This window comes from Equus caballus, chromosome 10 (assembly GCF_041296265.1).
Source record: "Equus caballus isolate H_3958 breed thoroughbred chromosome 10, TB-T2T, whole genome shotgun sequence".
Taxonomy (NCBI): domain Eukaryota; kingdom Metazoa; phylum Chordata; class Mammalia; order Perissodactyla; family Equidae; genus Equus; species Equus caballus.
This window is the reverse complement of record NC_091693.1, coordinates 52612844-52638377: the sequence shown is the minus strand read 5'-3', so window position 1 is coordinate 52638377 and position 25534 is coordinate 52612844. Positions and strand designations below refer to the sequence as shown.

The window sequence follows — 25534 nt, the reverse complement described above, 5'->3', positions numbered from 1 at the left end:
TGAAATAAGCAACAGACCAGAATATTCAGAAAAGATGTCAGTATGTCCTTTAATTTAAAACATCCATTTTTAAATGAATAATGAAAAAATAAAGTGCACTTAACATATCCTATCCTGGTAAATTCTTGATATTTTTGAATTGCCCTTCTTACGGGGATATCGTTTCTTGTCATTTCATGAGAACTAGGCATTTTATGGCTGTATCTAAAATACGTAAAGTACAAAGCTGTGGTCACCAGCTATTTACGAGTTGGTGTCCTTTTATTCCTTTAGTATACAGACAATTTTCTTAGGTGCTAAGACACCTGATTGAATTTTTACAGAAACATGAAAGCAATCATTTACCTAGCTTTTAGAGCACCAAGTTTAATAGAATGTCCAGCCATTTGTACCAGGCACCCTCAACTCTCCATGGCCCCAAGTGCTACATTTAAAGATATAAACACAATGGAGGGGTTTAGTGAAGCAGTTCCAATTTACATTTTGTTTCCTCCTACCATTTCTTCTAACAATGTCTTTGAATCCAAGCTGGGCAGTATTTCATGTTTTTATGCCAAAATTGCTCTGGCCTGTCAAAATGTTTTATGACAGCTTGAATAAAGAACCATCAGAGAACCATTTGAGATGCAGAAGGTTACCTCCAATCTTGCTCTCTTATCACAAAACAAAACCGAGAAAACAATGAAAGAAAGAAAGGAAGAGAATAAAAAGGGAGAAGATGGCTCCTTCTCCATCTGCCTGCCAATCTAGGAGGTTAACCTATTGTTTTCTTCCCTTCTCTCTTTTTCTCTTCCCCCCCTCTTCCCTGTACTCCTTCTTTCTTTTCTCTTTCTGTCCCCTCTCTCTTTTCTTCTTGTGTTTTTTTCGTGTTCAGCTTTAGTAACAAATGAGCATCTGTCAGTTTTATAAACTGCAACAATAATTGTCTAAGACAATCAATTTTGGATAAACAATCAACTACAGCAGAATAAATCAAGATTTTTAAATCCCATTTTCCTTTATACATTCTGCTTCTTTTTGTTTGTTATGTGTTTATTTTTAAAATATAATTTTAATTTAATGTGATGACATAAGCACAGTTAGGCTGCAGTGTAATACATAAAGAAATATATTGTTCTCCAAATAGTAAGATTTAATGAAAAGATTGTTCAGTGGCTTTGTTAAAAACAATAAAGTTTTTTTTGAGGATATAGTGTAATTCTTTTCGTTGCATTAATATAACCAAATATATGCCTATCTTATCTTTGTCTTGAACCAAATGATTAGATTTGCAATACGTTATTGTAATTGAATTTGATTTAAAGTTGACATAGCCTTATCTGTTACCTGCATGCTTCTGGGTGCATTTTAAGAAGATTTTAACTTTTAAGATGATTCTATGTTGTTTGAATTTTGACTACCTTTTCTGAGGCATATCGGCTACCTCTTTATAGCAGTTAAGATCTTCCAGAGCCTTATAATTGAAAGGTCCTATCAACCATTCCTCTTTCAAATTGCTGTCATCTATGGTTAGCAGATCCCAGGAATATTGTACATTTTCTAACTTTACTCTGCACTTTGTACATCTGGCTTCTATTGCCCTTCAAGGTGAAGATGAAACTGTGTCTTTAGTAAATTTCTCTCTGATTCTGTGATAGTGGTCCCTCACTTCTTGTATTAATTTTATGTATATGTCGATGGTGGTTGGTCTTTTAAAAAAATAAATCAAAAGAATAAGTAAGATGTCTAAATGTTTTTAATATTGCTGTCAGTGTAGTAGGCTACCTGTAAATGAAATGTCTTCTTTTCCCAGTGTGTTAATTTGGTTGATTGACTGACTGATAGATTTACAAATGTGTCTCCAAGTCCATTACAAACCTCCATATGGCTTGAACTGTGCCATGATAGCAGTGAGTTTAATTAAACCTCCAGTCTGATAAGAGTCATGTCAGAGAATTTTGGTGGTGTCTTTTGTTGATTTACTGGAAAAGCAATTCAGTTAGTAACCTATGAGCTGGATCCTATGTTACCTATAGAAGCTTGCAGATAATACCTATACGCCAGCAGACTGAAGTAGTCTGTTAAAACTGCTGTGAATCAGGTGATGTGGAAGCAAGTTCACTGTTCCAAGGAGCACTCTGCATAATGAAATTCCTGGGCTGACTGCACAATAAGTGCTTTGCTTCATCACAGTCATGCTTTCTTACATCATTACAGTTAAATTTCCAGGCACCAAAACCTACATTGACCCTGAAACCTATGAGGACCCAAATAGAGCTGTCCATCAATTCGCCAAGGAGCTAGATGCCTCCTGTATTAAAATTGAGCGTGTGATCGGTGCAGGTAAGGCTGTTGTAGCTTCCTCGTTCAGCTGTTCCATTTAGCCGAGATCGAAAGTCATACATCATAATGACAGGCAAATAATTATACTTCAAGTATAGAACTTTTGCATTTACCTCAACTGGTGGAAGCAATGAGGCTGTACTTGTTTATGAAATCTTAAGAAAAAAGTGGAAAAGAACCATGTGGTACAGAGAATCTGTTTATCTTTTGTCTTCTGTTGGCTTTTTAAGCTATTGTTCTCGTATAAGCTATTTCATAAGAGTTCTGGCTTGTTGTTCAAGAAATAACTTAGTATTTAAAGCATTAGAATGTTCCTGAATTTTGCTGGAATATACATTTCCTCCTACTTGATTACCATTTTCTTGCTAAGTTTTCATTTTTATCTTTTTTCCTTGTGATTGTAGATATTAGCCATTGCACAATTTAATTCCATGTAGAAAATTAATATGTATGTATTATTTAAAAGGAATATTATTTTCTACGTATACAATGTATTTTCATAATAATTATCCATTTTTGGATCCATGTCCCTTAAGTCTAGCAGACATGGTGCATATGAATTCCAGACTTTTAAATATTTAAGAAATATTTCCTTCTCAAACTGTAAGAGCCATAGCAATATTTAGGATGTGCTAGTGTGCCCTTATACTTTAGTAGGCAGTGTACATTATACAGCATATTTCAAACCTAAATGTTGTTTCTGAAAGAGTTTTTGTTAACCCAGTTACAAAATAGTCGCTTGTGTAACAGATAGTTTAGGAAAGCTTAAAAGTACTTTTAAAGAATTTAATGCATGTACTTTGAGAGAAGAAATATTTCTGAAATTAAAATACTCCTGCCTGTTCTGTTACTTCAGGAGAATTTGGGGAAGTCTGCAGTGGTCGTTTGAAACTTCCAGGAAAAAGAGACGTTGCAGTAGCCATAAAAACCTTGAAAGTCGGTTACACAGAAAAACAAAGGAGAGACTTTTTATGTGAAGCAAGCATCATGGGGCAGTTTGACCACCCAAATGTTGTCCATTTGGAAGGGGTTGTTACAAGAGGTAGATATGATTATATCTTTCATTTGTCAAGTGGACTGTCAGAAATTAGTGTCATTTCATACATAATAAAAATCAAACTATGAACATATTGCATAATCTGAATGTCTTATCTTGGTATGAAACTGATTAAAACTATTTCTTGTATGTTACCACCTCAGAAAAAGAAAATCAGGATAAATGAATGCAGGGTTAGAGTTAAAACATAAATGATAGATCGAGGGAGTGACTAATAGATATTTTCATTTAGCTTCAAAAGCCATAAAAGTGATAGTTTAGTCTTTGCATTTTATATAAAGTGTCATTTTCTGAGTTATTTACAAAGCAAGAGTCAGAAGAACACACTGACTTTTATTGTTTGATTTTATGAGTCGTGACCACGTTGCAAGCAGACATTTACTGACTCTGAGCGTAGCAGCAGCAATAGAAATACAGCTCACCCATTCAGTCCTCCGAAGAAACTACCATGTGTTTTATCCGAAGTGGCAAAGGGAATAACCCTAAAGTTTAGGTTATGGATCTGAATCAACACTTTTTTTTCTTATATATACATTTTTTAAATTTAGGGAAACCAGTCATGATTGTAATAGAATTCATGGAAAATGGGGCCCTAGATGCGTTTCTCAGGGTAAGTAACACAATTATCCTCCCATTCTAGATATACTATACATGCTACCAATATAATTTTCTGAACTTTTTTTTTACAGTGCAAAATGTGAACATTATAAAGTTTATCAGGTCAGAAAACTTTCTTTGAATAAAAATTCAAATTCTGATTTTGATAAAAATCAGAGTCCCGGATTGGATTGAACTAGAGTCTTTTTGAGCATTTAAGTGATAGAATGTAGTTAAAACAGAGTCTCCATTAATACGTTACCTCAAATACGGAGGATACCTGAAGCCCTGTGATTTGAACACATGTTGTAGTGTAGCATTTTACTTTCTCACTAGCATCAGAAAGTACAGAGGTAATGCAGAGAAACTAAAAAGTAAGATAACCATTCACTATTGGCCTAATAACCCCAATTCTGCACTGTGGAACCATTTCTATTATATTGTCATGTAAGCGTCAAGCATAAAATATAAAATTATTAAGATTTTTAAATTAATAGTATGTGATTATTTTTGTAAGTGATAAATTCTAAATATGTAAATTTACATATTTTCACTCTCAGAGACTTTTCGCCTGAGAGTATGAACACTGGTTAACATTTTTCCAAATGGCAAAAAGAAAATAAAGAATACAAGGACGTGCAGAGTTATCATACATGATCGAGAATGATACATTCACTCAGATTTATAATAAATCAGAGGATTTAGGGAAATGTTTAGTGCTGCGTCTTTGTGAAATGCATTAACTATCAACTCTCTGGGAGAAAGCGTGTTGCGAGGAATGTTCCTACCAATAGCAGAACAAGGAAAAAAGTACAGTGAAAACAAAGTCAGCCTGTATAATCATCTTCTACATCTTAGTTTCTCTTCATCTTTCACCAAAACATTTTCCCCTTCCTTTTTTACCATTTGGAGAAAAAATACTAATATATTTGTATTCATCCATTTATATATTATTAGATTGTTTATATAATTTTTTAGAAAGTAGAGAAAACACTTAGCTGCCAGGGATAATATTTTTGGATATTCCATTCCCTAGCCTTGACTTAAAAATTAGCATATACTTTTGGATTTGCATAGTCTGAAACTATTAATAATTAATATTAATAACATATCAATGTAAATAACTAAATGATTACCAAAACTCTATTTTGTATTATTTGACTATCAGTTAAATCAGCATCTGTTACATTTTTCACAAATGTGTGTGTTATATAGAAAGTTAATTAATAATTTCTGTTACACAGTAGTAAATGACTAGTGTGCAGACATTTTTCATGGTGATTTTTTTCTCTTTCAAAGTACATTTAACGGACTTTTATTTTTGTCTTCCTGTAGAAACACGATGGGCAATTTACAGTCATTCAGTTAGTAGGAATGCTGAGAGGAATTGCTGCTGGAATGAGATATTTGGCTGATATGGGATATGTTCACAGGGACCTTGCAGCTCGCAATATTCTTGTCAACAGCAATCTTGTTTGTAAAGTGTCAGATTTTGGCCTGTCCCGGGTTATAGAGGATGATCCAGAAGCTGTCTACACAACAACCGTAAGAGAAAGACTATTACTGCACTCCTTCATGATCCTGAAATTTTCCTACCGAGGAAGCAGGGCTTAATGCTACAAAACTAAATAGGAGAAAAGAGGCAAATTGTTCTCGACTTTTGTTGTTGCTACTTTTTCCCTTTGGAAGAGTCATTGTTGCTTTCACAGTCTACATATAGCCTCAGAGAATAAGTAATGATAAGAATGATAACATGCTTATTTTATATTGGGTTGTTGGTATAAATAATACACAGTCATACACAGCAACATCTAGTTACTAGTACTCATAATTGTAGCAGAAAAATATAATCCCATTTTAAATATTTTAAAGAAATATGCTAATTCTTATCATAACTTTTGTGACATTAGAAAAAAGGAAACTATGTGAGGATTTACTTAAATACCCTGTGTGTAAGTCCATTTTAGTACTTGCCTAATTTCGTCATTGTCTTTTAACTAGACTCTTGCCCTAAGACCAAATAGGACCCGTTAAATTGAGTTGCCTTAAAAATGAAAACTTGTGGGGCTGGCCTGGTTGCGTAGTGGTTAAGTTTCTGCACTTGGCTTTGGCGGCATGGGGTTTGCTGGTTCAGATACCTGGCATGGACCTATGCATGCTTATCAAGCCACGCTGTGGGAGGCAACCCACATATAAAGTAGAGGAAGATGGGCACAGATGTTAGCTTAGGGCCAATCTTCCTCAGCAAAAAGAGGAGGATTGGTGGTGGATGTTAGCTCAGGGCTAATCTTCCTCTAAAAAAAAAAGAAGAGAACTTGTAATGACATTTTACAAACAGCTTAGTAACTTAAATACACTTATAGAGATACAAGATGGATAGACCTAATACTGCTGAATTGCCAACCAAGTATACAAATGTTTAACTGTAGCTTTATGGTACTGCTATAAATGATTTAGAAGTTATACATATTTCAAATGTTAATTTCCTTTCATAACAGGGTGGAAAAATTCCAGTAAGGTGGACAGCACCAGAAGCCATCCAATACCGGAAGTTCACGTCAGCCAGTGATGTATGGAGCTATGGAATAGTCATGTGGGAAGTTATGTCTTATGGAGAAAGACCTTACTGGGACATGTCAAATCAAGATGTAGGTGTTACACTGTTTAAACCAGAAGGATTTAATACATTAATATCCATTATTATTGGAACATGTAGGTAATGGCTCATACGAAGAAACTTTTATAAAATTATAAAAATGTACTGCTGAGTTTTCAGAATTATCACCACAAATTATCACAATAGTTACCGTAAATTGGTGGTTCAGTTAACTTCATTTTGGTTTTTATTTTGAAGAATTGATTTTTCTCTTTTGATTTAAATTCTCTGGACACAATAGAAGCCTACAGAGGCTATTTCCTCCCTAATAAAGATAATGATGCTGTGTTTGCACAGCTGAGTGGGAGGGTCACTTGAATAAAAGAGTCATGTACAGAGGGGGAGGGGAAGGCAGGTTGTGTTTTATTTTGTCTTTGAAGCTTATCTTTCTTCTTCTCTTAATGTTCTGAGAAAATCTGTTTAAATTATCGTTGATTGACAATTAAATTTTAATTTCATGAGGCAATCTAGATTTTATGATCAATGTTGGTAAGTGTTTCATAGTGATATTTTAGAATGTAATCACAATGAGAATATCTTTGGGAATCCCTAAAAAAAGAAAAAATAGTACTTATTAAATGTGTACCCTGTTTCCATTAGGGCATACTAAGACATAAAACATGATGTTATTCTTTGAGAAAAGAAACTGATTGTGGTTCTTGGGTGTATACATCTCACACCAGGAGACCGTTTATCAAACAATGTAACATGTGTGCAAGTGACTATTTGCTTCTATTAGGCTGAATTTTATGAAATTGACATTTTTATAGTCAGAAACATGCAAATACTGGCAGATTCATGTTGTTCATCTTATTGACAATGTGAGTGAAATTGAGATAAAAATAGAGCAAGTGTAAAATGTAGGAAGGTCCCCAGAATTGGAACTAGAAATCTGGGGGAGACTTAGATTCATAGGTGACAAGACAATTCTGCAGGGAGCACGTTGGAAAGTGCAGAAGCAAAGGCTTAGCGAGGCGTGTGGTGCCAACCTCATAGACTCCCTTTCCTGTAACAGAGATGCGTACACTGGGAGTGATTCAAAATCAAGATTAGGTTGGGCAAATGGACGCAAGACTTTTTTGAAGGAGTTTGGAAATGATACAAATTTAAAGTTCTTGGAGAGTAGTGTAAAAAAATAAGTAGTGCTTGAGGAAAATCTATATTGCCATTTAGAAGTCGGCTGTGACTAGCAAACTGGTTTGAAGTGGTCCGTTCTTGAGGTACCATAAACATGGACAGCAGTAGAAACTGACTAAGGTTAAAAGTGAGTTGTTTTTCAAAAAGAGATCATGAGCATGGTTACAGTAAATCAGCATCTTTGTTTTCAATTTTATACCAAATGTCTGTGGTTCTAAAAACTTGTAAATAGTTATTTTTAGACCACTGAAGTCAGGCTCTAGAAAGGTTATTTTTAGTATATTTTCCCACAAATTTCTGCATTAACTGAAAGGTTCGCAGCCTGAAAAGGGGGAGCTTTTAAATCATTTAAATGTTTTGATATTTTGAATTGAGGGATGACGTAAAACTTCTTTTGGTTTTTTGGTTTTTATTTTTGTTTTTCAAAGATAAAAGTCTAAATGATGAGTGTATTTGGCAGAGGCAAAGTCGTTAAGATTTGACAGGTCTCAGTGTCAAAGATTTCATGGACTGTCAAAATGTGGGCAACAAATCCTTGGGGCAGAGAAAGAGAAATATTTACATTCCCTGGACATTTGGTAGAGTTTCATTTCTTTTGACACCTTCCTTCTGTACTAGATTCAAACATAAAGGGAATGACAGGAATGGAAGATGGCTTAAATTCAAACTTCACTTAACTTCTAAAAACGCATAATAGAAATGGTTAAGAAAAAAACAGATATCTTCAATTTTAATTTTTACAATTCTCTAAACATTGAATTTTTGTTTTTCTTGAAATTGAAATATAAATATATTAGTATTTCAAGAATTAATAGTTTTATCGATCAAATGAAATTATTATCTCTACAGTGAAATTGAATTCTGACTAGAATATTTCGTGCCATCTTTTTCTCTTTTTTTTAATTTTGAAGGTCTGAATGATTAATTCAGACACGACTTTGTGTAATAGTAAGAGATTACTTACACAGTTCAGTTTTTATACTGAAATTGGTATTAATATTCCTCTTACAGGAGAATATTTATTATTTTATATCTATGTTGTTAAAGTGCTGTTTGAGCAATTATCTGTTTAATTTTCAATGTGCAAATGGTGAAAAAAGCCTGGATAATGTAAAATAATGAATACCATTCTGGTTAAGAAATTCTCTGGATAAAAGCCTTTTTTTTTTTTTTCAAAAAGATTTTATTTTTTTCCTTTTTCTCCCCAAAGCCCCCCCGGTACATAGTTGTTTATTCTTCCCTGTGGAGCACATGAACTTAACCACTCGGCCACGGGGCCAGCCCCAAAAGCTTTTCTTTTTTCGCTTGGAGTCTCTGGAGGAGCTTAGAGATCTGTGAAGCCCTAATGCCTATGGAAATCCTGTGAATATGTGAATATATTGTGTTTTTCTGGAAGGTTGCTTTCATCAGATCTTCAGATGTATTAATTTTTTTAAAAAGTTAGATTTATTAAATGAATCAATTCACTTAATATTGTTTAACTTTAGTTGCTAGGAATTTGTCAAGATTTTAGAAAACCCCACAAAAATCCCAAATGCCTTGGATTTTAAAAGACTTTTCAGGGGCCGGCCCAATGGCATAGTGATTAAGTTTGCATGTCTGCTTCAGCGGCCTGAGGTTCACAGGTTCAGATCCCGGGCACGGACCCAGCACCACTCATCTAGCCATGCTGTGGCGACATCCCACATAAAGTAGAGGAAGATTGGTACAGGTGTTAGCTCAGGGCAAATCTTCCTCACAAGAAGAACAAAGGACCTTTCATAAGACATCATGAAAATGAGTTGTAATTGATGATTGTAAGCAAGTCCACAAACTTCCAGGCTGAATGCTGAGTAAAGGGGGTTTCTGTGATCACTCTGAAGAAATAGAAAGGGGTATTGTAGAACTCAGTGAGGTAGGTAGACAGTTGCCAGGCAGCTTTGGTTGCATTCTGGACGGGGTGGTGAACAATAAAAATTTAGGAAAAGATACTGTGCAGACGTATGATGAGGCCCACACCCAAATAGGTAATAGGATATCACTTGGTTAATGCTTGAATGAATGCTCATTATACTTTCATGGACCTATAACTTTCTTGAATTTTCACTGCGATGGAAGCAGTTAGAATCCAGTTACTTGCTATTAAAATCGAGGGTGAGCTTTCCAAATAAATTTCCAATTTTAATTCTTCTTAAAAAACTGCAGATGTTTAGTCCTTTCATAATGGCCTTTCAAAGAAAAATCTTTGTATATATAAAATGTAGTCAAATGTAATAAACATTGCAGAAATTGAAAATACTCATATTCGGCATTCACAGCAGCTGTCTTTTAATTCAATTTATGTCTTAATTAGTCCAAATAAAATTTTTACTCTCAAATTAAGAAATTCTGAAATTATTCATTATATAGATCATATTTTTTCTGTTTATAATACTCAACAAAGTTATTTCTTCTCACTTTAAGGTAGGCCAATAAATTTCCAGCTTTACTAGTAGATACTCATAGGGATGATAAAAAAAATTAAGGTTCCATAAAGATATGTGACGTAATGATAAATCCTTAAAGTGGTCCTTTAAATGACATTTTAAAAGTCTTGAAAATATAATACACTTCTAACTAAATTTATTCTCAACTAAATTGTGAGCCCTCAATTTTTCCTTTTAAAAGTCATCATTGATTTATGTCTGTATTTTTTTATGTTAAGATAGAAATAAAATTGTGATTTTTTTTTGGTGAAACTTTGCTATAATGCAGTAAGTGGAGTCCAAAATATTTAATTGCATAAAATGTGGGTCATGTTATTGTGAGGTTAATGAAATGAAAATGGGCACGAGCAGAGAAAAGAAGCCACTCATGTGAAATCCCATTTTGAGTTATTACAGGCCCATTATCATGGCGTTTTTCTCTGCTTCTTTTTCTCTTAATTACCGTGGCCGTGCTGTGACAATACTGAAAGACTTCTCAGCAAGCAACTTTGGTTTTTTATTCTAAATATTTCTTTACAGTACATACCAAAGAAGTGCTCCTTGTTGAATTCCAGTGGTCTTTTTTGTCATTTAACCTAGACACTTCCTATTCCTCTGGAAACTATCCAGAATGAGAAATTGCCTATGAATATTTTTCTTTGACTTTTATTGGAATGCTAATGCTAGATCTGGACAAGCAAATCCAAGGGGTCTCTGGTAATTTCACAAAAAGATGTTTTAAATGTATTCTGTGGATAACTGCATAATGCTCAAAGAAGCGTAGGTTCCAGCATCTTACTCGTGTGCTTTGTTGTTTCTAAGAATGTGTAACTATTGGCAGGAAGTACTTTTTATTTTCCCAATTGGAAATATAATGCAGCTAACCAAATAAAAACCGCAGAACCTCTGGGTTCAGTTTGTGCCCAAATCATCCCCTGTCTGCCCGTTTATCCTCGAAGGGTACGCCTTGGATTATACCAAACTGTGCTCCGTAGAGGCTGAAGATTCCCAGCCAGTATCTCTGGTCTCCTGTCGGTACCGACATGATTGTTCATGGGAACTTTAGAGTCCCCAAAGTCCATTCTGAATCCAGAGCATCTCTTATTTGAAGTGTTATACTTTGCTGCTGCTCCTTTCAAAATTTATAAACACTGTGTCTTTGAGAGCTGGAAGTTTCATTTTGTGTTGAGATAAATGTTGTTTCTTTTCTGTAATAATAGGAATCGTGAAATTCCTATAATGCAATAGGACAGCTACAGAGGTTCATTAACTCTTTCATTCCTGTAAGAGTCATTTAAAGGTACTATAATTTGTTCATTGGCACAAAGACAACAATATATTGTTTTCAAAGCTGAAGAATTCTAAATGTTTTCTTTAAGGCTTGGAGAGCTGTTGGAGAGTATTATGTCAGAAGGATCATGATAAGGTTTAGATTTACATTTTAAGAGATTGTTTAGAAGGAAAGAAAAGAGAAAAGATTGCTTTACCTGCATTGTTCCTTTCTGAACATCTGAAGACAAACTGTAAGCAGGGAACGAGGTTTAGGAAGTGGGGGAAAATAGTAAGAACTGCGCTAACATTATGAGTATGGGAATGGAGTCCTGTCAAATCAGAAAGATAGTGCATGTGTTCAAACAAGCAGACTCACATATAAAGAAAGCCACTTTTTCTCAATGAAAATAATGTCCCCCACCCCATTTTTTGTTATTTGCTCATTTTTGACTATATAAAGTTTTAGAAGTTATTCATTTACTTATTTACAATTTGGGCCACTGTTTAAATAACTTAACCTGGTTTTCCAAAGTGCATTATTTTTACTTTTATCTAAGTGTTTTAACATATAGGACTTTTGAATCCAAGCATAGTGCCATCACTGGAATGTTGTACAAAGCCACCTGAAATTCTTTGCATTTAAAATGTTTTCTTTAAATTTAATTCCTCCTATAGTTATGTATTTGTGATCTTTGCAGAGTTTCCATTTGTGTATGTTTGCTTGTGTGATGTATAGCTTTTTAAAGGACTATTTTAGAGGAATGTTTGCAAGCTATCCAACATTGACAGTTATGGGATCATAAACATGGAAATTTTTTAAATTATGTCCTGTGACCTCCATTAGCATTCAATACCAGTACTGATTAAGGTCATTTAAGGCTAAGGTATTTTCTCCACAATTGTTATTCAAAGTAAAGTACTTAAGGAAACACCCCAGAGTATGAGCCTTTGTGAAGACGTAACTATGGGATAATGACTCCATCACTACAGCGATATATATAAGTACTGCTCCTCGTATTTGAGCATAGATTGTATTCAGGAAGCAGCAGCATCAGAAAATGTGACTACTTGGCTATGTGTATAAGAGAAAGAGTCTAAGACTGTTCTCATGTCAGCTTTCTGACTGGCAAGACTGGAAAGTTTGGGGGAAGGTCATAAATTCAGTTTTATAGACAGTGTGTCAGGTGCCTATTCAAAATCCAAATGAAGACGTCTAGTGAATGGATGTATGGGACATACAACCTAGTTATCAGGGAAGAATTTGGGCTGAAAATTTTATACTTAAAGTACTTGTCAAAAAGTAAATTAAGTTCATCTATTTACCTTTTTAACTTTATCAATTTGCATATATGAATTTTTCTTAAAAAAATGTAGATTTGGGGCCAGCCCTGGTGGCCTAGTGATTATGTTTGGCACTCTGCTTCGGCAGCCTGGGTTCAGTTCTCAGGCATGGAACTACACCACTCGTATGTCTGTGGCCATGCCTTGGCAGCAGCTCACCTAAAAAGGAGGAAGATAGGCAGCAGATGTTAGCTCAGGGTGAATCTTCCTCAGCAAAAAAAAAAAGGAAGAAGAAGAACAACAACAACAACAACAAAGAAGTTGACTTTTTTTTTATACAAAGGAATTTCTCTAAAAATTATTGATGCCAGCTTTACATTTTAATATGCTTTTCTTAATGTCAACAAGCATCTTAAGGATATTTTTCCCTACAAATATGAAGTTGATCATTTCTTAAAGCCAGCTTTTTTCTCCCTACTTTTGGCCTTATTTTCTTCAAAAACTTAAGGTTACTTCTTTTTTTGAGTCATTTTTTTAAAAATTTCTACCGCTATTATGTCAGTCGGTATCAAAGGATTTGTTAATCCCCCTTGAAAAATATTTTAGCGTTCTACTAGTCCTCCTTATTTATTGTTTGCCTTCCTCTTATTTTCCCTTCTGCTGCTCAGATTTGTAACAATTTCTGATTTTTAAGACCTATTTCTGCTTTCCATTTAAATATAAATACCAAGTCTAAATAAGTAACTTTTAGACTTTCTGATTGCCGCATGCAAATGTTTACGAAGGCCTATTTTTCATTAACATTCAAGCTTGATATAAATAGCATCTTAAGCTACTATTAGACATAAATAGGCAGTGGTGTGCTGATAAAAGTTTTAACAACCAGTACTCTGAGTGGGAAAATCCTGATTTGTAACCTTTCCCAATTTCTTTGTGTAACCTTTCTCCCCTCCCCCACTAAGACAGCCAGTGTGAAGTCATGAACGTGGAGTTGGAGAGTGTTGTGGTCTCTTTCATGAACCAGTACAAATTGGCTTTACCACACCGCTGTGTCTTATAACCCTGTACACTTCATAAGTGTGTAAGCTTCATATTATTTAAAATAATAATGTTCTCGGTAATATTTCCTGTCATAGTACATTCATATATTTTGATATCTTGTTCAAAAGTGTCATTTGAAGTTTGCAAAAAGTGAAACTTTCTGGGAGCCAATTTTGGGTAACTCACATCTTCCTTTTATAACTTGGAGAATTCATAAATTTATGGACAAATGTGCACATGGACAGCCTAAAACAGTTCCATAACATATTCCCTTTTGAAAACCTCTGGGATGACATTAAAACATTTTCCATCTCTTGCACCCTAGGTGAACTTAATTGCTGCTCCCTATTGCTGAATCAACTAGAAAATGTCATCATATCCTGCTCTTCATGCACCCCTTAATAACATGCTTAATACTCTTGGATGTTTTGGAAAAATAAGTAAGGTTTTTGCAAAGCTGTGTGCTTCACTCTTATCTGGATAAATCTCTTGCCTACTGGGCAATTCGTTTTATTATAATTGAACCTCAGTCAGTGATATCTTTAATGTCCTTTTGGCTATTAGGTTATAAAAGCAATAGAAGAAGGTTATCGTTTACCAGCACCCATGGACTGCCCAGCTGGTCTTCACCAGCTAATGCTGGATTGTTGGCAAAAGGAACGCGCTGAGAGGCCAAAGTTTGAACAGATAGTTGGAATTCTAGACAAAATGATTCGAAACCCAAATAGCCTGAAAACACCCCTGGGAACTTGTAGTAGGTAAGAAATACCTAAGGGAGTGGAATCTGGGAGTAAGGCAGATATTCACACGAAGCATTTATCTCCTCAGCCCCACCCCAACGGCAAATTGACCTTTGTGTTAAATCATAAATCTATGTTAAATTTCCTGTGTTCACAGAAGTTTTTATTTTTTCTTTTCAGATGGCTTCCTTTAATTAAATTAGTGTTTAAAGACACCTGTTAATTATTATTGCTTTTTTTTTCCTTAAAAGCTATGATAAATATCACTGGCTGTCATTATAGAATACTTTCTCAACTGGATTTTTGTGATTAAGGGGCATTTCACATTTTCAAACCATTATTATTATTACATGGGTTTTTATTGCTGTTGCTTTAGTTTTTTCTTATCTGCATATTATCTATTTTATTGTTTTGCTTTGAGTTAGTTAATAAAATGATTCTGTGAAGTTAAAGTTTGTAAAAGTAATTCAATACATGATCAAAGAGTTATACCCATTAAAAACAGTCCAAAACACTCCATTTATTCTTTGCGCTTGGCTTACTCTGTTGTAATGCATATTATTCAGCAGTTAGTCGGCTTCAGCTGCCAGGTGTGCCTGATGCTCCGTCTGCACTGGTCGTCAGACCCTTGTGGAGCTGTGTGAACTCACAAGGCACTCACAAGTGTGCCATCAGTACGGAGGAGGCATAATGTGGTCTGAACAAGCTAGTCCACAGCCCCGTGTGATTCCTTTACCCCCCCATTGCTTTTGCAGAAGCAAATGAACAAATATTTAGTGATTGCAAATACCATTGACTGTACTTTTAAAATTTCCTTGGAAGACACAATCTGGTGCCCATCAAATCTAAATAAAATGTAAAATCTAGAGTTTGTAGTTATTGGGCAACCTTTATGTGTTAGGTTTTTCTTAGCATATCTGTTTGTTACTGTAGACATCAATTAAAATATGCAATTTTATTCTTCATACCCTTATTTTTGTATAGGTCAAGACATTCTTTCTTGGGTAGTTCATGAGAAAATTTGCTTTTCTGTTTCATTCTTCTCTAGGCCAATAAGCCCTCTTTTGGATCAGAACACTCCTGACTTCACTACCTTTTGTTCAGTTGGAGAATGGCTACAAGCTATTAAGATGGAAAGATACAAAGACAACTTCACGGCAGCCGGCTACAACTCCCTTGAATCAGTAGCCAGGATGACTATTGAGTAAGTTTAAACTTCTAAAGTTATATTTAAGAATTTATTAGGTACAATCCAAGCTTTATACATTAGGTCATCGGCCATATGTTAAAGAGGTATAAACCACAAAATCAGGGAGAAAAGTATCTCTTTAATAAGTACTAACTCTGTGCCAGGCATTATGCTAAATAGACCTCTGAACATACGGTATCTTTCTAAGTCTCATGGCAACAATTTTATTAAGTTGATAGTTTTACACACAACGAGGCAAGGCTCAGAGAATTTAATTTCCCCCAAAGTGACTCAACTAGTAAGTGACAGCTAATTTGTCTCCATAGCCAGTGTTCTAAACACCACCTAGTGAAACTTTGCTCTTTTGGTTAATCACTGGATCATTTAGGTTCCTAATCGCTGGAGAAACTTTCTCTATTTGCAGAGGAGGATTTCTTTCATCATGTTTATATCAGACATTAAAACCTAAAAGTTTTGTACCTAATACCAAAATGCATTATGATGTCCAGTATGATTACTTTTGAAGAGGTCAAAGGAAGCCTAATTCAATTAACTGGAACTAAGAGTTTAGCTTACTCTTGGTAAATTGCGTGATTGATGGCTTCAATTTTTTTTTTAACCTGAAGAATGACCTGATAAAACAACTTTCAAAATTTCTATGAACTGGAAATAAAAAGAACTAAGTTTATGTTTCTGGCTCCATCACCAGTTCTGTGGTCCTGGGAAATCCATTCACTATCTCCGACCCTCAGTTTCCTTGGCTGCAGCAGAACTCTATGGGCGATACAGTTCCTCTCAGTCAGTGTGTTTGAAAAGGGAAACAATTATCAAGGTTCTATTAGTGGGATCCTATTGATGTACTGTTGTGAGAAGGGGTCCACACTTTTCAGAAGGGAGGAAGGCTAGAAATCAGATGCTCTTTCCTGGCATGTCCGGAAATGGCATGTATGTGAATTTAAGCACATGCATATAATCTTTATTTGGTTTCCTGCAAGTCACCACCTGAGTAGAGCTGGCATAATTGCACCAGTGTCCCCAAAGCAATCGATACCCCTGAAAAACTATATTCCTCAAAGTCTTATTAGACCATTGCTACGAAATGCTGCAGTACTGTGCTGTTGCTGTATTTTAGCTGCTTGTAAATACCTAAGCTCAGTCTTTCTGGCTGTTAGGAAAGGTAAAGGTACATGAACAGTTAGAGCTAGCTTATGTCAATTTTAAGCTATTAAACATATATATTGCACTCTTTAAAGAACACTTTTTTTGAAATCTCATCAGATGATTGAACTGAACTTGATTAAGTATACAACCAATTATATGCTCAGAATTACCACAGAATAATTAAACTCGGGATGTTATCGTATACGAACATTGATGATTCATGATCTACTAGAGCCCAACAAATGTTTCCACTCAGACTATATCCTATTTAACAGTTAAAAATTTTAAACTCCAGGGCCTGGCCAGGTGGCGCAGGGGTTAAGTTCGTGTGCTCTGCTTCAGCAGCCTGGGGTTCACCGGTTCAGATCCCAGGCACGGAACTATGCACTGCTTATCAAGCCATGCTGTGGCAGGCATCCCACATATAGAGTAGAGGAAGATGGGCACAGATGTTGCTCAGGGCTAATCTTCCTCAAAAAAAAAAGAAAAAAAACAAATTTAAACTTCACTTAGGTTCAAGTATACACTATTTCAAATAACATTTCCTAACATTACTTTGTTAATAATTTTAAGACTGATCGTTTCTTAGAAAAACATTCAAATCAGTTTAGAGATAACTTACCATGGCACATGGAGAGCCTGAGCAGGTAGGTTTTTATAAAGGAGGATGTTGATTCAGGTTGCCAGTCCAACCCAATACAGAAATATGATGGTAAGACCCAAGAATACTAAGATAAAATCTGTTTGCCTAAGATAAACAGGTTATTTAATTAAGGAGTTGATGACAGTTTAGTACCAAATACATCCTTTGTAAGGTAACTAATAAAAAATGCATTTGTCTTTTTCAGGGATGTGATGAGTTTGGGGATCACATTGGTTGGCCATCAAAAGAAAATCATGAGCAGCATTCAGACTATGAGAGCACAAATGCTCCATTTACATGGAACCGGCATCCAAGTGTGATGGGCATTTCTCCCTTATGAGGGAGATTATGGCTTAAGAGAGAACAGTGCTGGCCTTCAGTATATGCATAGAATGCTGCTAGAAGACAGTTGATGTCCTGGGTCCTTCCTACAGTGAAGAGAAGATTTAAGAAGTACCTATAGACTTGAACTCCTAAGTGCCACCAGAATATATAAAAAGGGAATTTAGGATCCACCACTGGTGGCCAGGAAAACAGCAGTGACAATAAACAAAGTACTACCTGAAAAACATCCAAACACCTTGAGCTCTCTAACCTCCTTTTTATCGTATAGACTTTTTAAAATGTACATAAAGAATTTAAGAAAGAATATATTTGTCAAATAAAATCATGATCTTATTGTTAAAATCAATGAAATATTTTCCTTAAATATGTGATTTCAGACTATTCCTTTTTAAAATCATTTGTGTTTCTTCTTCATAAGGACTTTGTTTTAGAGAGTTGTTTATAGCTTTGGACATTTTTAGTGTTAATCTATGACACATAACTACACTGGGTACCTTTGAAAGTATCTCAAATTTAAAAAAAAAAGCATAGCATGATTGAGGAATTGAAGATATCTCTCTGTCAACATTGGTATCCTTTTTGTGCCATTTTATTTGTTGATCAGTGCTGTTTTGATATTGTTTGCTAATTGGCAGGTAGTCAAGAAAATGCAAGTTGCCAAGAGCTCTGATATTTTTTAAAAAGAAATTTTTTTGTAAAGATCAGACAACACACTATCTTTTCAATGAAAAAAAGCAATAATGATCCATAAATACTATAAGGCACTTTTAACAGATTGTTTATAGAGTGATTTTACTAGACAGAATTTAATTAAAAAAAAAACTCATCGTAGGTTTGTGACTATAAAAAAAATTTAAAAATGAGGCACTTCATCTAAAGAATGCTGGTGAAGGCAAGTCTCTGAAAGCAAGAACTAGCCAGTGTTATCTAAAATTTAATCTGAGCACATCAAGATTTTTTTCAGTATTGTGACATTAAGAAATTTAGGGAAAATAGTTGACATAGATTTTATATCCTGTTCTGTTTAACGCAGTCCAAACAAGAAAGGAAAGAATTAAGGTTTTTATTGGAACTCTGAAGCATGAGAAAAGGGGCAGTTCACAATTTTCACCTTTCAAAAGTAAATTTGCTGCACACAACATCACCCTTGCAGTTAAAAAGAAAAGTCTTTTATTTGTGAACACCGATGTGAGAAACTTGTTAAATGAAAGAACTCTTTTTACCATGTAAGGAAGAGGTGAAGGATCTGGCTTTTTCTTTTTAAGCTTTATTTATTAAACCACATTATTTGAATTACTGTGTTAGGATTTCATAAGCAATAATTAAATGTGTCTTTATAGATATTTCAGGAATGTATACATATTGTGAGTAATGCTTTCAAAAGTTATGAAAATCATGAACTACCCCAGAATTGAACTGTTGTACTTCCAAAGAGAATTGGGCTGTTTATAATGATTTTAATAGAGAAAGATCCCAGGGATCGGTCATAATTGGTCTTGTTTGATAATGTGGGCATCCACAAACAAACAAATAACAGAAACAAAATCTGTAAATGTTCCTTTGTAAAGCTTGTAAATTTTATTTATACTGTCTTGTTTTGTACACACATTTCTCTGTAGTGGGCTCTGAATACATTGAAAATGCACTATATTTTTCTATTTTACTTGCAGAGCATCACAAAAGAACAGGTATTTTCAGTGCTACATAATGTGTTTTCCCACATTTAGGACCAAAGATGGCTATAGAAAAACTCAAATGGATTGCTTCCCAAACCCCTCCCCACCCCTTTTTTTTTTCTTTTAAATCACTGTACAGTGTTATTTGATATTTTAATTTATTTTTTGATTGACTAGAAAACTCATTTTAATTTCACTAAAATGTTTTTTGTCCCTAAGGAAAAATAATCTGTAAAATAATTTTAATTAGCATAATACAGTCACCTAGATACTTCCATTTGTAATCTTTGTAATAGACTGTAAATATATTTTTGGAACTATAACACAATGTGCTTGAGGGTTATTTTTCAGTGTCTGCAGTGTATACAAGTGTTTATACTAAGTACAGCACTTTACGATTCTAATCAGTAGCATTGGCCTTTGTGAGAATGAGTGAGCGAGTTTGAGTGAGTGTCCTTAGTAATGAAGTTCTTTTCTTGTTCATAGCTTAAGGTGCTTATTTTTTCTATTAAAATTAAATTGACAAAAAGCCATTCTAGAAATAGAAGACATAGTAGGGTACATGCAAACGGTGTCTTTCCTGCTTTTTTCTAGCACTAGATTTATAGTTGAGTAGTCTTTCTTGAGTAGAAGGGCAGAATAAAAGTTTTTTTGAGTTTTTTTCAAAAATAACTTTTTTCTTCAGCAATATACCTCATCTGCCTTAAATTTTTTACAGCTCTTTACAGGGAAAGGGGAGAAGGGATGGGAAAGACACACAGCACAATAGGAAGTGTATGATTACATCACTCTCTCGTTTGTAGGTTTCTTTTCCCAATCAACGTTATGATTTTGAAATACATGTATGTGAAACAGATATTCAGAGACAGAATGAACATTGTGATGCTGATTGTAATGCTCTCTTCCAGAAAGAGATGAAATGGTATAACGATAAGAATGTACAACTTGCACCTTGAAATCTTTTTTTGGTAAATTAGTGCTCAGGGGAGGAAAGGTAGAGAAAGCAAACATCAAAAATAGAATTCAAAAATTATAAAAATGCAAAAGGAAATGGCCTCCTTGCTTTAATAGAGCCACCTTTTTTAGAACGCTGTCTTCACACTTGACTTGTGTTTTGCATTTTTGCATTCAGTACTGAAATAAAAGTAACTTTGGTGACATCTGAATCGAACATTTTTCTCAGCAATTGATCTGGGCCTTGTTTACTAGAACTGGTGGTTTATGCTTGTCAGAGCACTATTAGTTGAATCATATTGTATACTTATGTAATCTACATTAGCTAGGACTATTTAGGACTATATTTTAATTGCTCCTCTTATCCGTGTTTTTAAGACAATTAAAATGGTGTAATTCACCTCTTTTTTTATTTAGGTAATGCTGATAATCTCCCTTTTGTTTCCTGAGTAGCCTAGAACTCTGCTGCTCACTGATGTGCATGTTCAAATAAATTACTGATGTATATTTTTTTGCTATATGTGGAGAAATCCTGGGGAAGTCGGGGCGAGATGTGCTTTTTGTTGGTTGAATTTGTCCCTCCTTGCCTAAGAATTATACAGGGGTCATCCTTTTATAAGGACAAACTGCTTTTGAACAGTGTCTTCAATGTATCAAGCACAAATAACTCTTTCTTCAACACGAATCATAAGTCTCTTTTTACCAGCTTAAAATAATAAACGAGTCTATTAGACAATGTAAAGAAAATCCTGTCTCCAATCATTGGCCGATTCCTTTACGTCCCTTACTGATTCTTTATTTTCTCACACAATATCATGAATGGAGATGTTTAGAGTAAAGGTTTTATTGAAATATTTCAGTGGACCAATCAGAATACAAGGACAATCCATAGCCCTTGCTTCCTCTCTTCCTCTTACACACTGACTTCATTCCACTTTAACTGTAACAGAATAACAAGTCAAGACTATGTCTTCAAAGAGCCTTACTGTCAAACATTTTCATTAAAACCTTTTTTTGTTCCTTCTTGAAACTACATGGTACTAACAAGGACATTTTCATGAGAAAGGAAGCATTTTCTCATTGGGCCCTGACAAATATTGTAAACCTTTGATATAATGCAGCAACTTAGAGAGTTATTGCATTTCAGAAGCTGCAGGATGCCAACATAGGATCCAGAACAAATGGAAAAAGTGATAAAAATCTGCTTGTCTGAATTGTTTGCCGTTGACGCTGACTCAGTGATCATTGCAGCTTGCACCTGACATGAAGAAAACTAAGCACTCCCTTTTCTGCAGGATCACCATCTTTAAACTCTATAAACTCTTAAAAAATATCCAAACACACTTCAAAAAATGAGAATAGGCAGATACCAGATGAGGTGTTTTCACTGGTTATCCCACTTATGATGCTGAGGCTTAGGCTAGGTTGAACTGAAATTCAAAGGTGATCTTGAAGTCACGGCTATCCCTGAGTATCCAACAAGCAATGCTCTTGCTCAGTCCACACAGTGGTAATTATACAGCCTGAAACACTGAGGAGCAGTCAAATGATCTGTTAAAGAACTGGATTCATAAGTCATACAAAAATACACTAGCATTCATTTTGCTCCACATTTATAAAATCATTTTTAAGGATATACAAGTTCTATCACTAAGTAAAAAATGGATTTTAATACTTACGGTGATCATTAGTAATAATTTTTTCTTTGTTTTTTTGGTGATGTAGTCAACATTACTGAGGATTTGAGAGTAGAGTGGAGAGTGGGACAAAGGAATTTACATTTCCCCTTTCATCCCTGCTCTTTTGTAGGCTCTGTCTTCTGCCACTCATCCTTCCTCTTCCGTGTTCATCTTGCACAAAAACACTGCAGAGGTTAGCAACCCCTCTCAGAGGAGACATGTAGATTTTAAAAACTTCCTATCCCCCTTTTGAAAGGACTTTCCTTCTTTGCTTCCTGTCCTTCAGCCTGCCAAGGACAATGGGGTAAGCTCTGTCAACCTTTACCCTCACCCCACCCCTTAAAATGCTCAGGGTACGGATTGTGGAAGTCGAGAGGGCCGTATCCATGAGTTAGTCCTTTTATGCTGCCCTGGGCACTTTGGGGAGATACTAAAGGAGTACAAGAGATTGTCCTGCCCCTGAGGAACACTCCAGAAGACCACCCTTAGCTTTTCTGTTTTAAAAGCTTTACTCAGGGTGCCAGCCTGGTGGTGTAGTGGTCAAGTTCATGCACTCTACTTAGGCAGCCTGGGGTTCCCAGGTTCAGATCCCAGGACTTATGCACAGCTCATCAAGCCATGCTGTGGTGGCATCCCACATACAAAATAGAGGCAGAGTGGCACAGATGTTAGCTCAGCTGCAATCTTCCTCAAGCAAAAAGAGGAAGATTGGTAACAGATGTTAGCCAAACTTCCTCACCAAAAAAAAAAAAAAAAAGCTTTGCTTAGCTTGTTTGATCTCTCTCATCTTCAAATAACAATCTCTTGCATTCTACTTCCTCCTCCTCCCTCTCTGTATTCGTCTTCTCCTATGTATCTGTATGTATAGAGCTTTTAAACATTCTGTCACCCTTATTCTATTTTGTTTTCTGGGTGTACATCATTATATTTCAATTTCTGCATAGATTCCATCATGTTCACCACCCAAAGTCTAATTACAATCCATCATCACATACATGTGCCTAATCACCCCTTTCGCCCTCCTCTTTCCTCCCTTCCACTCTGGTAACCACGAATCCAATCTCGTCTCTATGTGTGTGTTTGTTGCTTTTATCTTCTATTTATGAGTGAGATCATATATTTGACTTTCTCCCTCTGACTTATTTCACTTAGCATAATACCCCCAAGGTCCATCCATGTTGTCGCAAACGTCCAGATTTCATCAGTTTTTGTGGCTGAGTAGTATTAGTATTCCATTGTGTATATATACCACATCTTCTTTATCCATTTGTCCCTTGCTGGGGACCTAAGTTGCTTTCAAGTCTTGGCTATTGTGAATAACGCTGTAATGAACATAGGGGTGCATATGTCTGTATGCAATCGTGTTTCCACGTTCTTTGAATAAATACCCAGAAATGGAATAGCTGGATCATATGGTAGTTCTATTCTTAATACTTTTAGGAATCTCCATACTGTTTTCCATAGTGGCTGCACCAGTTTGCACACCCACCAGTAGTGTATGAGTGTTCCCTCCTCTACACATCATCTCCATCTTGTTAATTATAGCCATTCTTATGGGAGGGAGGTGATAGCTTGTTGTAGTTTTGATTTGCATTTCCCTGATAGTGATGTTGAGCATCTTTTCATGTTCCTATTGGCCATCTGTATATCTTCTTTGGAGAAATGTCTGTTGAACTTTTGCCCATTTTTTAATTTGGTGATTAGTTTTTTTGTTGCTGAGTTGTATGAGTTCTTTATATATTTTGTATATTAACCCCTTATCGGATATATGGTTTGCAATTGTTAGGTTATCTTTTCATTTTGATGATGGTTTCCTTTGTTGTGCAGAAGATTTGTAGTTTGATGGAGTCTCATTTGTTTACTTTTTGTATTCTTTCCCTTGCCCAGTCAGACATGGTACTTAAAAATATGCTGCTAAGACCGGTGTCAAGGAGTGTACTGCCTATGTTTTCTCTTAGCAGTTTCATGGTTTCAGATCTTGCATTCAAGTCTTTAATCCATGTTGAGTTAATTTTTGTGTATAGTGTTCTTTTGCTTGTGGCTGTCCAGTTTTCCCAACACCATTTATTGAAGAGACTTTCCTTTCTCCATTGTATGTTCTTGGCTCCCTTGTTGAAAATTAGATGTCCACAGATGTGTAGGTTTATTTCTGGGCTCTTGAGGCTCTTCCATTGATCTGTGTGTCTGTTTTTGTGCCAGTACCATGCTGTTTTGGTTACTATAGCTTTGTAGCATATTTTGAAATCATGGAGTGTGATACCTCCAGCTTTGTTCTTTTTCGTGAAGATTCCTTTGGCTATTTGGGGTCTTTTGTTGTTCCATATAAAAAACATATAAAATCCATATAAATTTTAGGATTCGTTGTTCTATTTCTGTGAAAAATGTTGTTAGAACTTTGATGGAGATTGCATTGAATCTATAGATTGCTTTAGGAAGTATGGACATTTTAATGATGTTAATTCTTCCAATCCAAGAGCATGGAATATCTTTCCATTTCTTTGTGCCTTCTTCAATTTCTTTCAACTGCTTTATTGCTTTCAGTGTACAGGTCTTTCACATCTTTGGTTAAGTTATCCTTAGGTATTTTATTCTTTTTGTTGTAATTTTTGTTGCAAAATGGATTGTATTAATTTCTCTTTCTGTTACTTCAAAGTTAGTATGTAGAAACACAACTGGTTTTTTGTATGTTGATTTTGTATCCTGCAACTTTACTGTATTCATTTATTATTTCTAAAAGTTTTTTAGTGGATTCTTTAGGGCTTTCTATATATAAAATCAGGTCATCTGCAAATAGTGACAGTTTCACTTCTGCCTTTCCAATTTAGATCCCTTTTATTTCTTTTTATATTTTTGGCTGATTGCTCTGGCTAGGACTTGCAATACTATGTTTAATAAGAGAGGGGAAAGTGGGCATCCTTGTCTGGTTTCTATTCTTAGAGAGATAGCTTTCAGTTTTCTCCATTGAGTATGATATTAGCCGTGGGTTTGTCATATATGGTCTTTACTATGTTGAGGTGCTTTCCTTCTATACCCATTTTATTCAGAGTTTTTATTATAAATGGATGCTATATCTTGTTCAAATCAATTTTCTGCATCTATTGAGATGATCATGTGAGTTTTATCCTTCATTTTGTTAATGTGGTGTATCACATTGATTAATTTGCTGATGTTGAACCATCCCTGCATCCCTGGAATAAATCCCACTTGATCATGGTGCAAGATCTTTTTAATGTATTGTTGTATTTGATGTGCTAGTACTTTGTTGAGGATTTTTGCAAGGGTGTTCATCAGTGATATTGGCCTGTAATTTTCTTTTTGTTGTTGTTGTCCTTGTCTGGTT

The 25534-nt window shown here is 35.1% G+C and overlaps 1 protein-coding gene across 6 annotated transcripts in view; it reads left to right on the top strand.

Moving 5' to 3' along the window:
* EPHA7 (EPH receptor A7) overlaps positions 1-21262 on the top strand; it is a 169684-nt gene extending 148422 nt beyond the window's left edge. For 2 of the 6 annotated variants that reach the window (XR_011422085.1, XR_011422086.1), the window contains exons 10-17: positions 875-2322; positions 3179-3364; positions 3928-3989; positions 5312-5521; positions 6475-6624; positions 14372-14565; positions 15596-15751; positions 17746-18227. Coding sequence is in view for 4 of the 6 variants with exons in the window: in XM_001503790.7 (XP_001503840.1) it covers positions 2197-2322; positions 3179-3364; positions 3928-3989; positions 5312-5521; positions 6475-6624; positions 14372-14565; positions 15596-15751; positions 17746-17860 (1199 nt within the window). In the remaining 2 variants the exon portion in view is untranslated. Of the gene's footprint in view, positions 1-874; positions 2323-3178; positions 3365-3927; positions 3990-5311; positions 5522-6474; positions 6625-14371; positions 14566-15595; positions 15752-17745 lie in introns of all 6 variants that reach the window. The other 4 variants (XM_001503790.7, XM_005596835.4, XM_070223559.1 and 1 more) reach the window with 2 other exon arrangements.
* Positions 21263-25534: the final 4272 nt, after the last annotated feature.